This window comes from Seriola dumerili, unplaced genomic scaffold, assembly GCF_002260705.1.
Source record: "Seriola dumerili isolate Sdu_G_001 unplaced genomic scaffold, Sdu_1.0 BDQW01000110.1, whole genome shotgun sequence".
Lineage (NCBI taxonomy): Eukaryota > Metazoa > Chordata > Actinopteri > Carangiformes > Carangidae > Seriola > Seriola dumerili.
The window spans coordinates 7,939,706-7,955,000 of NW_019174365.1; the positions used below are offsets into that span (position 1 = coordinate 7,939,706).

The window sequence follows — 15,295 nt, forward strand, 5'->3', positions numbered from 1 at the left end:
GTTACAAAATCACATCACCTCATTCTTACTTGAGCATTACCATCAGTTTGTGTTGTCATTTTCTATAAAATAAATGGAGTATCTGTGGTACTTCAAATAAACACATGTGAAGACTTTTTATTACTTTTTTTTTGCAAATCAACAGGTGGTGCCAAAGCCAAACGAAGGGCAGCTACAACAAATTATCATTGTAATCTCCACAATAATACTGNCCCCCCCGGCATTACCATCAGTTTGTGTTGTCATTTTCTATAAAATAAATGGAGTATCTGTGGTACTTCAAATAAACACATGTGAAGACTTTTTATTACTTTTTTTTTGCAAATCAACAGGTGGTGCCAAAGCCAAACGAAGGGCAGCTACAACAAATTATCATTGTAATCTCCACAATAATACTGGTTGTCACCCTGGCCCATATCATTTCCTGTTATAGACTAACCTCAGCCCCCCATCTCAGAAAGGAAAGTTGATGTGGCCCCCACTGAAAAAAGTTTGGGGACCGCTGGTATAAATAAACATAATTGAGACAATACTCAATTAGAAATTAAACAAGACAAGATGTCAAGAATACAAAGTCAAAGGAGCAACATCATAATCAGATCTGGTCTGGTGTTGAATACTGTTGGTAAGTCTTGGTGTTACGATAATATCTGAGTAGGAACAGTTCCATTGGCAACGCATGCCAACCCTATCGCGTTTTGAATCAGGTCAATGCTCTGCTTTTTATAGTTTAGGTTAACAGATTGACTATGAAGAGACTTTTCTAATCCTCAGACAACCATTTTGGAAGGAAAAAACAAATCCAATGAATCACTTGTTCTCGAACAAAGCTTGTAGTGTTGTGTTACTATACTTTCCACTGTTAAAGTGCAGTTTTTCTTCCTTGGAGACTGTAGTTAAGATATCAAAAGTAGTGGGAAAACGATGTAACAAATAATGCCCTTAAATAATGAAACCTGCTGATGAGAAGCAGCTCAAAGAGGTTAGAGACCATTCTGTCGATGTGTCTCATCACATTTTATAGGGTGGTGATACATTTGGTGAAAATCCTCTTTGACTGGCTGACAGTGTTGAGAGATAAGTTTGTCTAAATGCTGCCTCAGAGTAGTGTCTGGCTCATCAGAAACTGCCATGTCAGCATGACCCTGCTCATTTTCTGGTTATGCTAATCAGGTGACATTCCTTCCTGCTTGGCAGGAGGAGCTGATTGGATGGGCCGAGGTGGTGACCCTGAAGGGAGGCCTTTTGATTGGTTGGCTGATATAAAGCTGAATAATGGACTGACATTGGCCAAGATGCTGTATTATTATCAATACACACTAACATACACACAAACACACACACTAGTGCAGCACATTAGCACACTTCTACACACACTGATAATAACTATGCACCAGGATAGCCTATATTTTAGTTAGGTGGCAAGTGGTTGTCTGACAGACCTGAATATCAAATCAATATATCATTTCATGTAATTTCTTTCCTGTCTCAGCACAGGGGGGTTGGCTGCTGGTCCCTGTAATTCGCTCATAAAGGTGTTTAATATAAAATATTTATATAATATCATTCAGATATGAGGGCAATATATCATTAACTGGACTTCTTTTAGAGTCAAATGCCTATCTTGCCAATCTAGGCACTGAAAAACTTTACACTAATACGTTGTCCAGGTATCAGACTGCTGACTATTTTTTGGACAGTCTTTAATGTTAGACACCTATCCTTTCCAGGCAGTAAAACGTTTGGCAGCTTCTTAATATAAATCCATCACTGAATTAGTGTATTTTATCCAGGTATCTTATTAATTTGTCATTTGCTGGACTTTGTGATGTGAGGCACCTAGAGTATTCTGCCTAGCCAACTAAGACGTCTGGCAGCCATTTACTGTGATTACATTATCCAGACATCAAATTGATACATTGTGTGGACAGTCGTTGAAGGCCCGACACTGAGAGATCTGGCAGCTATTTTCTACCATACCATTATAAAATTATATACAATGATCCAGATAATGAGCTTATGCCAATTGCTTTTGACAATGGTTGGTGACCTTGGGAGTCACATTTCTTTCGGCATAACACTGAAAAGCTCACTCTTTGTCTGTTGCTGTTCTTATAAGAGGGCTGCCGATATATTAAAGTAGTTGGACGTTTTTTTGTGTCACACATCTATCCTGCCTATGCTGACAATTGTGCTGCGTTATATTCACATGATTGGGACCAAGCAGAACATATATGAAAAAAAAATTCAACAATACTATAAAGTTAAATATTTACGAGTGTAATTCCACAGATTATATGATGAGGTATATAACTGTGTCACAGCCCTGTCAACATGTTTTTCTTTAGATCATTTGTTGCTTACTTCAGTCTCCAGTGGGTTGCAAATGTTGCACGGCACTATGGCTACAGATAAGAAATCCAAATTCACTGATTCATAGGTATATGAGTTACTGACATTGAATTTGTCATTGTGTTTTGATACTTTTAGGACTCTTTCCATGCCACAGCCACGACAATAAAGCAAACTGAGGCGATAAAGAAAGGCAGATGGAGAAATTAATTCAAAAACGTCCATATTTTCCATCAAAATTCTGTTTCATACAATCTGCTCTCCACATCTGCTGTTACTGTGTGTGCGTATTTGTGTGTTGTGTTGTGTTATGTTTGTGTGATTGTTTTGATTGATGCCCCTACGTTGGAGCTGACCTTGCAGCTGCATTCACACTGTAGATAACTGACACACACATGCACCACACACATACACACACACTCTCTCTCTCTCTTTCTCTCTCTCACACACACACACACGCACACACGCACGCACGCACGCACGCACACACGCACACACACACACACACATATTCAGGTTTAAAATAGCATTGATTTGTCCTGTTCAACTAGAAAGCATGGAGCACATAACATTAATACAAGGAGCTCCTCTTATTTTCTTCAATGCTCTCATATTCCTGCTTCTCCTCTGCGCAGTACAGATTTGCTTTTCTCACTTTTCACTTTTACCTATCTTTCTTTCTTTCCTTACTTTGATTTCTTATTTTTCTCTTTTCTTCACGGCATTTCATTGTTACATCTATACTGTCTGCTCCTCTCCCATTGTATCTCATACTTCACCTTTGTTTATTATATACACATGGGAATAAGCAGGACATGTGCATGTACATTATATATACAGACACAGACATAGGCACACACATATATACACACATATGCACACACAAACACCACTCTCCAAGACTGTAAAACCACTTTTCTCCAGGGACAGAACTGACATATCCCTTCTCATTTTAAATGCATGAACTGAGGCATAGTTGTATGTGTAGACACACATACATGTTTTTGTGTACTGGGTGTATTGAGGGTGCAAAATATGTGTACTGAGCTGTGTACAAAAAGAGCCAGAGAGAAGAAGAGTAAGAAAGCAGAAATAAAATCAGTCAGTTGAGTTACAATTGTGTATAAATTATGTTATCTGGCTGCTTTTCCTCCCCAGACCAATCAGTTTCAATCTTAAATGTTGAAACATAACAGAAGATCTTTAATTCTTTCACCTTCCAATACATCTCTATATCACAATGCAGAAATTGAGTAAATTAACGCAAAAACTGAAAGCAAACATAAATGAAAAAATGACCTCACAAAATAAAGTGCTTTAAAGCTTCTGATAACAATTATCACTCCCACTAGATGTCATACTAGACCACCAGCATCTCAGACCAGAACAAATGCTTCGTCGGCCACACCTCGGGCACAACTCAATAAAGTTACCATGTGTGCACGAGAGGCAACAAAAACCAGTCCAGCCACAACCATTAGCACACGCTAGCATTGATGTGCAACATTTGCTAAACAAATTCATAATATCTATAAACAGACATGTAACATTATGTAGCCATCAAGTTACTTGTGCATTGAAGAAGAAGAAAAGCCAGTTCCAAGTCAAGCTGGAACCCTTTAGCAGCTCGTAGGGCTCTCCATGGAGGAAAAGCCAGACCAGTATTGGCTTGACTGGGAAAGAAATTCAGCCTTGGACTGATGCACTTTGACCAGCTGCACAAATGTAAAACAACTGTACATTCATAATTTTAGTAATTCATATATTTTTATAGTAGTATATAATATCACCTTCGCAATCCTATTAAGGTGCACCTCCTTCAACTGATCTCAACTGTTAGGGTCACCTGACCATTAGCACATTAACTGACCTGGATTCAATTGTTGAATTGAGGGAGGTAGAGAAAGACTGAATGACAGAAAATTGAGAAAGAAAAGAGACAGACAGATGGAGGGATGATAGATAGAGGAGTGGATATTGTCAGTCCCCTCAGGTCTCTTTGATAAAGATCAGAGCAGCTGCAGCCAGCACCTAAATCACAGACACACAAACACTGCTCACACTTGTGCAATAGACACCACTAATACTTGCCCTTGGATGTAAGCACGCACACACGCACACACACGTGCACACACGCACACACACGTGCACACACACACACACACACACACACACACACACACACACACACACTCACGCACACAAACACACACGACTTTTACACTCAGATCATGTTCAAGTCAAAGAGACCAGAGACAAAATCAATCAAGTGCTGATAAGGGATCAGAGACCCAGAGAAACAAATGGTGCAATGTTCCTTTAATGGCTGCTTTTAAATATGGATGCAAACGCTTTTTGTAACTGAGATTTAGCCCCATGAGATCTCAGTTGTGTCTGCTGAGTTATCCAGCCTGAAATATTACTGGTCCAACAGACGAAAACTTTAGGAGACCTTTCTCAAGAAGAGATGTTGATTTTCACTGAATTCTTATGTGGAAAGCCATTAAGCTCTGCTTCAAGTAAATCTTCACACCTTCTTGATGCTTCTGCATCAACTTTGGTTTAATTTTGTCAACAAAGAACCAGAGTGATTATTGATCACATATTTTATGGGGCCAGAGGGAGCAATGACCTCAAAGGCAATTGGCCATATTTTCCTTTCTATACAACTGGTTCTTAGTTTTGTTAACCAACATTTCATCCTCATTTTCTCAGCTTGTCAGGTTAAACAGTTTAGATGTGTGCCATTAATTGATCCTTATGAGCTCCAAAGCAGCTCAGTGTTATACAAATACAAATTAGGGCATAAACATGTGTTTATTAAAGATAAGTAAATCAAATTAGTAAATGAAATGGACATTGAATCACATTGTTAGTAGCCATAAATTTATTCAAAAATCAATTTGTTAACAGCATTTTGCTGTAGTTAAAGAAAAAATTAGCAAGGCACTACACAATTCAAAAACAACAAAAAAAAAAAAATCAAAACATCATGTTTATTTGTGTGGTTTGCAAATACAGTGCCATTTATAACATTCATCTCCTTTATTTCGTATGTGCCGTATATATCAGCAGTGCCACTGCCAAAACCAATCTTGTTCTGTTTCCACTTTGGTGGGTTATTTGAGTGTTCAATTTACATTATTTGTAGGTAATCATTGTTGAAGTCAGTCTGGAGTGAAAAAACTCAAGTAATATGGCATTTTACATATAGTATTTGTCCATTGAATTTCTAAGGGATAGAAATAATACTCTGTGTTTGTTGAGGTTTCAAGCTGACTGAAATCTGTTTTTCTTTACTCTCAAGTTCCCTCTCAAAAGGAACTTGAACAATTACCTTTTGTCTGGTACAACTTTGAGAAAAGTTTGTCCAAAGACGGTATTGTCTGTTTTAAAACTTTGAATTTTGGACTGAATAACTTTCATCAAATGCAGCACACTATCAAGGAGTCTAAATAGTGGCTCTAAAATGAGAGCCGAACATGTTATATTAACAGGCGTGTGAGTGAGTAGAAAAAAAGCACAAAAAAGCTCCCTTCACAATATTTATACAAGAGAATGTATGAACCAAAGCATCTTGCATCTTTTGTATTTTGCTGCATTGTTGTGGCCAAATTTTGAAAACGACTGGATTTCCAATGTCACCAGAATGTAATATCAGAATAACTGATAAAAAGCGAGTTGGCCAGTGCAAAGAGGGAGTTGTCAATAAGCTAACTAGACAACTGTAATCCACTGTTATCAGTGATGTGCATGAACATGTTCGATGAGCGGCGTTGTTCATATTTTTTGTGAATGCCGCCTATGGTTTATGACAGTTTTACAGCACGCCGTATGACGTCTCTATAGACATGGCCCAGTATGGACGGTTCTAGCCGTACAGACGGAACAGACGCATCTACTACTGCTGAAGCCAGTTTCTTTGAGCAAGTGAAGACTCAGACAGATAATATTTATATACGGATTTTAAATGTAACTCATGTCTGTGATTCTTCAGTGGTGTACAATAATTCATTTAGTTTGGGAGTGGCAATGATTTTGGGCTGGTGATGGATGTGTAGAAGGAGGTTCTATTGTAAAAGAATAGCAGAGTATTTATAAAAAAAAAAGAAAAAGAAAAGGAACAAACGAACATGAGCTAGTTCATTTTTGGAACTGTGACTTAGTTCAAAATTTTTAATTATGAACTATGAACGTGAACTACTTCGTTTTCATCTATATGAACTGAACTTTGAACTAGTTCTTTTTAAGTTTGAACTGGCACAACACTGACTGTTACATTAGCCAAAAGGGGTCATTTTATGGTAGCTCCATAAATGACTGGAGATTCATACTCACAAACATAATTTTATCGATAGTGGGCTGTCACCCCTGAGTGAGGATCTCCACTCACTCCCTCTTAGAAATTCTAAATCATTTATATCAAGATCGTAGAGGAGTAGGTTCAGGTTATGAGCAACACAGCCGAAATGTTACTGGATTGTTTGTAGACCTCTGTGACTAAGTAGCACTCTCCATGATATTTTGCAGAACTACTGAATAAATTTGCAGATGGAGAAGGGTCCATCGATGGGACTGACATTTGGCCAGTGAGAGCTCCCAGAGCATTTAACCTGCTGCCAGCATCTTCTGTTTGTTTGCAAAAATACAAATCCCCCCCCCCCCCCAAAAAAAAAAAAAGAAAAAGAAAAGTTGAAGGGTAAGGAGTGACTAGATCAAAAGAAGGTCATCCTTTTATCTTATTTCATTTTGACTGATGCGACTTCCTCCACCCCAGCTTCAGTCACATTTTTACATCCAGTTCCTTAGGAACAACTACAGATGAATTACTTTAAATAACTTAAATAACTTTCCATTACTTGAAATAAAACAATGTGTGATAGACTATGTGGAAACCAGTTGTTCCTGCTTTTATCTAGTACGAAAAAAAAATTGTGAGTGTGTTTTACACCTTTAACCATTTTACACTGAATGTATTTTCTTTTTTATATCCTCCTGTATTTTATTGGTCTTTCTTTATGCCCTCTCTTGAGGCACTATGTAAACTCTCTCTGTGGAGAGTAAATGAAGGTAAAAGAAGTGTATTACTGTTTCATCTTAGGAGAGGAGAAAAACATACAATGGAGATATCGTGAGTGCAGAGGAGAGGTGGAAAAGTAGCAGCAGTGAAGAGAGGCTGGGGATGGGAGGCGTGAAGTGAAATCTCTGCTGACTTGTTAGTCACATGGCAGAATGTTCTGGGATGTGGAACATGCTCTGTGGTCCATGTTCTGGAGAATATTATTACATCTGGGAGCTGTGTGTCTGCATGTGTACCGTACGCATGTCCATGTCTGTTTGTGCTCCTACGCATGACTGTGCCTCTGGACACATGGATGTGTCTGAATGTATATTGTATGAATGTGGGTAATGTACATTTATGTTTGAGGTTACCACAGTTTGATGTTATTTCATATTATGAGTCTCTGAGTTGCGTGTTTTTATTCCCACATACTTCAAAGTGGGCTCCGTTCCCAGACTGTATTCAAATCAAATTACGCCTGTTAGATTTCTCCAGCACGCTTTTTCTACAATACAGTACAACCTACAAGTTTCAAACAAAGCTTTCTTCCTTGCAAAAAATATTGGCATAAAATGAAAGACAAAATTCACTTTTCTACAATACTCTATGTAATTAACTTGTGTCATATAGTTCTTCTCATTAAAACAGCTTATGTGAAAGATAGTATTTCCCATTTTATTATTATTTTTCTGTTTTGTACAGTTTTCTTTACCATTTACTTCAGTTTTTCTAATTCGTTTAAGATACTAAACACAAGCCAATAGAGTAACAGAGTAAGTAACAGCCAATCGTATAAAAACAAAAGTGAGAGAAGATGAACATGAACAAGGAGAAGGTGGAGCAGAAGAAGACAGAAGAGTGGGAGGAGTCAGAAGAAACAAAAAGAATAATTCTTCAACAACAATCATGTTGAGATAGAACAGTGTGTGTGTGTGTGTGTGTGTGTGTGTGTGTGTGTGTGTGTGTGTGTGTGTGTGTGTGTTTAAGTGCTGTGATAATCTGTGATTCCGTCTCATCAGCACAATATCAAACTGCCTCCGACATCATGCTAAATAATACATCACTCTCTTTCTCTCTCCGTTTCTCACACACACACACACACACACACACACACACACACACACACACACACATACACACACACACATATTCACACTGTATGGCATGTGCTGGTGCATGAATTAGTTATGACCCGACAGTCTTCAGAGGGTTAGGAAGAAATGTTCAAGGAGTCCAACAATCACATCAAAGTGTATCCCACGACCAAGCAGACAGGCTGAAAAGGATGGAGCAGCACTGCTGTACCTCTGCCCCGCCAATCACCCTATCAAATAACTTCCTGTCATGTGATCAATGAATTAACTTTTTCAATAGATGTTCTGTTTTACAATAAGGATACAATGCATACTGTACCTCCATACCACTTTTTTTTTATCAGTATGTTAATCCATCCATCTATACATTCATATCCATTCATCCATTTTCCATAAAGTGCAGCAGCAGCAGACAGGCAAGGCAGTCCACACCTCCATCTACCCATCCACATCCTTAAGATTTTTCTGGGTTCCTGAGGCAAGTCCCCAGGCATTCCCAGGCCAGGTGGGATATAAAAGCCCTCTAGCATCTTCTGAGTTTGCCCAAGGGTCTCTTCATAGTTTGACGTACCTGGAAAACCTCCACAGGAAATGTCCTGGAGGATTCCTCATCAGATGCCCAAACAGTCTGGGCACCTCTCAGCGTGTAGGACCAGTGGTTGTAATCCGAGCTCCTTTCAAATTTCTTAGGTCCTTATCCTCTCCCTACAAGTAAGCCCAGTCAGGCTGTAAAGGATCAAGATTTCTTTCTTTCAGTTCCTGTCCAGAGCTCATGACTGAAGGTGAGGGCTGGAGCATACATCTATTGGTAAAGCCGGGGGTTTCACTCTGGTTCACACAGCAGTCGGTTAGTAATGCCTGCATCATGTCTGGTGCTGCCTTATCTACCCGTTGTTCACAATTTACTCCTAATTGTACAATAAATCTTTGTATTTCTTTAAGTGTTTTTTTACATGGATTTTTTTTTTTACTAATTAATCTTTTTATTTTAATCTTTTTTTTTTCTTTGTGAAAGTACTGCAGGATCAAAACTGACATCACACATGGGAGAGTAGTCCAACTCTTCGACTCCATTTCCATACACTCGATCTGTATCTGGAAACATATTGATAATGACATCTGATGCAGGGCCCTTGCATTTGACCCTGATATTAATAAGGATTCATGTTAAGACTTTTAGATTATTTTCTAATCCACAAACTAACTTTAAAGATCGATAAGAGTTGTGTTTGTAAACATTACCTCCCATAATAATGATGATGAGCAGGTATTTTTTAATTCATTACTTTTTTTTTTTTAAAATGTGCTGTTTGCTGAGGCAATATGTGCAAAAAATCTAAAACCTGCAATGGCTCCAATAGCAGATTAGACATAAGGATTACATGGACTAAGGCTGACCAAAAATGGTTCAAACCATTTGGATCATTCCTTCCTTCCGAGTAATCTGAGTAAATCTCCTCCTTGCTGTATAAATTTATAGCCTAGCTGTGTGTTGTGGACAGTATGAGATGCTGAATACGAAAAGACACAGATCATCAGCATAATGTTGCATTTTTGCAAATGCCAAGTATGGCCTGCCTCTCTGTCTCACTGACTCCCCCTCTCTGACAGACGCAGAGTAAGTCAAACAGCTGAATGTATCAGCAGCAGGGGCTCTTCAGATAAGTCCCCTGGAAGCTTTCACAGAGAGCAAACTCTTTCTGTGTCAAACACACACACACACACACACACACACACACACACACACACACACACACACACACACACACACACACACACACACACACACACACACGCACACACAGAATGGGAATGGAATGAACATGGGCCAAGTAGCAAGTAGAAGCTTGTGCCAGTGAATAAATCTGGGACAACTGCTTGGACATACAAGTAGCACAAACAGGCACAGACACACATATAACCCAGACACAGCATGTGTGCAGACTTAAACCAAGGCACTTTGCAATCAGTGATACTGTCATTATGCGGCGCACCACACACATATCAACAAGATGAACACCCACCAACCAACCAACCTACACACAAACAAGCACAAAGGCCCACAGAGGGAAGCAGAGAGACACACAGAGAGACAGTTAAGCAGTATATCATTTTCAGCAGCAACTAGATGTGGCAAACACTCTGTGTGTGTGTGTGTGACCAGTTAATTGGGGACAAAAGCCATGTAGCTGATTTTTGTGTCACTGGTTAACATGGGGGTTAGACAAGTCGTGGTTAGGGTTAAGTTCAGTCTACAGGAAATGATTGCAAGTCTATGTAATATCCCGAAAGGTGACCAAGAACAACGTGTGTGTGTGTGTGTGTGTAGCAGTAGAACCACAGGTGTTAATAACATTAATGATGGTTCTGTTCTCCTTCACCTTCCCAGTAACCCATGAGCCAGCACACACAATACCAGAACCTTGAAACTGTAGCAGCTAAATCAAAATCAGTCAACGTTAATTTTATTATTCACACCTGTACTTTCCCTACTACAACATGTCACAATTTTCTCTGTGAAAGAGGATTGTGTTACCTTATCTTACAATAAATAATCGCCGGCACTTCCTGAGGCATACACCACCCTACAAAACATCCTCAAAACCCCAAAGAACCTAACAACCCATATAATAAATATGTCAACAAAACACTGATTTGGCTGGTATTTAGCTTATCTATAAAATTTTATGATGATGGAGCACTGTGACCGGGGCAGCTCCCCCATTTCTATTGCAGTCTTAACCAGTGCTAACCAGTTGTCTGGAATAATCTGCAGGTTTTCAACCACAACCTCCACTGTTTGAAGAATAAAAGCCTAAATACGGATACAATTTCTTTAGCCAGAACACTCCCCACTGTGAATATGGGCCTGCATGACTGACACCCATTCAGAATACTGCTTTAAAATATGCATGCCTTTTTATTAAAACTCTTTCCTCGCTCTCTATTAAAGTTTTAGTTTCTTGGGAGACCCATCACTAGTGCTATCTTGGTTACAGTACATTCTGTAACAAGCCATAATCCACATTCAGTATTAATATCCCAGCCGTACATAAGACTACATGACCAGGACTACATTTTATACACCATCTGTGTACCTCTGCAACTTTCATATATACTGCAACTGAGTGTACTAACATGTAACAATAAGTGTGTGATTATTATGTAGATATCATACCTATAATGACTTTGTAAAACTTTATGTTTAATATGTATAATCTACTGCCTAAATAGATGTATTGAACTGTGTCCTTTGGAATGACATATAGGGTCCTATACAGTTTATACTTTTATTTATATATATATATATATATATATACTGTATATATATATATGCGAGTCAGACAGCATTGTCATCTTGTCAGCTGATAACATATAAAAGATCTGCTCGATGAAAAGCAAGGAACTACATAAATGTGTACTTATTTGTTTCGTTGGTTTGCTCAGTGTCATGTGTGTGCCTCCGGTAGACAGTTTTATCCCCCTCTGTTTTATGCTCTGGAACTAACTGCCTCGTTGAGGACATCAAAGTTTTCCTAATCTAAATCTAATCTGAAATCTTTAATGCACACAGGACATGGTGCTGATATATACTGAGTTCTAATTTTAACCATCACTTCATCCATTCATATCTCTTCTTTTATCTGTGAAAATGGTACCATGCTGTTTACCCAGGCGTTAAAGGAAGAGGGTGAAAGGGGATGTTTGAGCTACCCTTGGAATGGGCCATGTTCCCTATGGAACCAACCCCTAAATCATTTTTTTCTCTTAAATTGTTTAAACACATTAGATAAAAAGAAAAAATACATAATATAACAAGGTTATTATAATTTGTTTCAGAAAGTGGATAGAATCTAATTCTGAGCTTTGGTTATACTATTTGAAGTTAAATAAATTGATCTTATAAATATTGTGTAGTGCCCAAACAATTGTCTTTGGTAGGTCCAATTTGATCAGTTTTATATGAACCACAACATCTGGCAGATTGGTGTACTGTGACATAAAGATTAACACAAAATACCTTTGTTCCTGTCCCAACACATGTATAATATTGAGCTGTCAGTATACTTTCATTTTGTGTCATGCCCTGTCCATGCCTCTTCTCTCTTGATCTAGTAAGTTTGACAGCCTCCCTTTTTGAAAGGGAAAATGAACTTGTCACCCGTTAGTGAACGAGGGGAAATTAGTAAAAAAATTTGGACAAATTTTAGAACATGGCAGTTCTCCTTGAAAACCTTTCTCAATGGCCCCTCAAAGGAATTGGGATGAAATCAGGTACTCTACAGCCACACCACCATAAAAAAATAACATATAACCTTATGTTATAAAGTTTTTGATTTTGATTTCTGCATTCAAAAAGAAATGGTCAACCAAGGTTGAGTTTTAGTTGTCTGAATGCCCTTCTTTCTTACATGGTTCATACCCACATTTCCGTGTGGGCTTTGGAATTTTATCTGACAGGTTTTTAAATAGGTTTTTACATTCATTGTTCATTTTTCTGAACTAAAGAGGTCAGCATTGAGGCACAGCCTACACATTCTCACAAACAAACCCCCACACACAAACACAAATACATACAGACACTTTACTGACCTTCATAGTTGAGTTTGAAGCCATGTGCTGAGACAGCAAAGTCACTGGTCAACCTCAAAGAGAAGACATTTCCTGTACTGGTGACCGGGGGAGGAACCTGGAAACCTGTCAGCCTGTAGAAACACAGAGAAGAACGTGTTGACATTATCAAAAATTTACCAGACACATTTAATATTCAAGAAAAACATTCCACACACACTCTATTGTTGATTACACAAAAGGCCTTACAGCTTGTTAACCTACAGTAACAAAGACATTTACATACTGATGTGTTAAAAATACCTACAGACACATTCATCAATAAAAGACAAGAGGAACAAGCATCTTGTGCTGAGAAGAGTGTAAAAGACATTTGTAGCAGGCTTGACTGCTTCCTGCTTTAGTAAAATAACATACTAATACAGAAATGTAAAACGTTTGATATATCTTCTGTTTTTATAGGAGTTTAGAACAAATATGAATATATTATGTGCTTCAAGAAACTTCTTATGAACTACAATTGGTACTCATCACATGAGACATACATAATGATATACATAATGACTTCACTATTTTCTGTTCCTATTTATACTTGCCAGTATAATTATACAATCTCGGATGTTTGCTCTTACCAGTACCCCTACCTGGAATAGAGCCTCTGAGGCAGACCACAAACGACCCTCCATTATATTTAAAATATAAAGACGGGCTGCACTAAAACCCACTAGTCAATAGAGGCTTTTAAATAAATTAAGCCACAAGATCAAAGTGTACCAACAAAAAAGTGAGCCTTGGTCAGCTAATCAGTAATACCAAAATGGGTTTGTGTACAGATAGGCAAACAATTAAATAGAAGTCAAGTTGTAGAGGAAGGTAGCCTTTAATCTGCACTCCACATGTTTGAGTCTGTCCTCCAAAAAGAAGCTTACACACAACAGCCCAGGTGTGCCGTCAGCTTTTAGATTCCTTGAATTAAATGAAGAAGAGAGAGGGGGGAATGGGAGGCCAGCTTCTTTTTCAGGTATGGAAAAGAGCCAAACCTTCTTGCTGCCACTGCGACACATTTTTTCTTATCCTGCAGCTACCATTCTTCCTTTTATTTCACCTCCCTCCTTCCTTCCTTTCCCTCCCTTTCTCTTTCATCTCTCCTCCTTCTCTTCCTTTTCCCTCAATCTACTCATACTGTGCCATCCTTTCCTCCAGCATTAAGCCTTCCAACTCCTTCTTTTCTTCCCTCTTTACTTCCACCACCCTTACACACTTCCTCCCCCTCTTGTCTTCCTCTCCGCTCTTCTCTCAGTCGCATTTATCCCCTTTACCTGGTGTTCATACCACCTTTTTGTTTTTAACTTCCCCATCGCACTCTTTCGTCTTGCAACCTTTCCTTTTCACCTGTCACTTAATTTCGCTTAATCCTCTTCATCTTTGATACTTTCATTTCTTTTTTCTGTATCACCTTTCTTTTCTGTCTGAATTCACTCCCAGTCAAGTGCAATTTGTACTAAATTTAATCATGGGTAAGAAAACAATTCATTGTAACTTTCTGTTTTGTATGTGTCATCTTATTTTTTTTTCTGGAACCAATTTAATATCTAATCAGTAGTTATCTGCTCTTGGTTTGATCCTTTCTCATTCCTCAGAACCATGTGTACCTGTGTGTATTGCCGTTTCTTCTCACCCTTTCATTGTGCTTCCTGCCTTGTCTTTCATAATACAATATATATCAGAAATAGGAATCAGGAATACCAGAAAATAGTGACACTGGAGGCTAATTCAGTGTCTACCAACATTTGAACCCATGAGTTGTAGAAAAGTAGAAGTAATCTCTTATACCCGTTTTGAACCAAAATCTTTTTAACATGGGTAAAGCTTCTAGAAAAAGGTGATTGACTCCTTTCACACTGCCAGATGAGTTTGCCTTTCTGCTCGCACTAGAACACAGACACACAACTGCAGGGAGCAACGTCATCACATGCAGTCTCAGAGCACACACACAGACACGGACGCAGGGGAGGGAATATCTTCACACATTCAAACAGTGAGGTGGTAGCTGCCATGCAGACTGGTAAATTGGATCCGTAGCATCTCATCCCTGGGTTGGTTTTCCTTTAAATGTTAGAGCCTCCGGTCTGTGATTGTGTGTTTTTAAAACTTTTTTCGGGCCTGCAGCACACTCTGCAGCAGAAGGTGTAGCTGCAGTGTTTCTGGTTTAACA

At 38.6% G+C, this 15,295-nt stretch overlaps 1 protein-coding gene across 1 annotated transcript in view; it reads right to left on the reverse strand.

Moving 5' to 3' along the window:
- The window catches only part of LOC111223117 (CUB and sushi domain-containing protein 3-like), a 262,697-nt gene that overhangs the window by 216,111 nt on the left and 31,291 nt on the right, over positions 1 to 15,295 (reverse strand). The window contains exon 3 of the mRNA XM_022747144.1: positions 13,102 to 13,214. Coding sequence (XP_022602865.1) covers positions 13,102 to 13,214 — 113 coding nt within the window. The remainder of the gene's footprint in view (positions 1 to 13,101; positions 13,215 to 15,295) is intronic.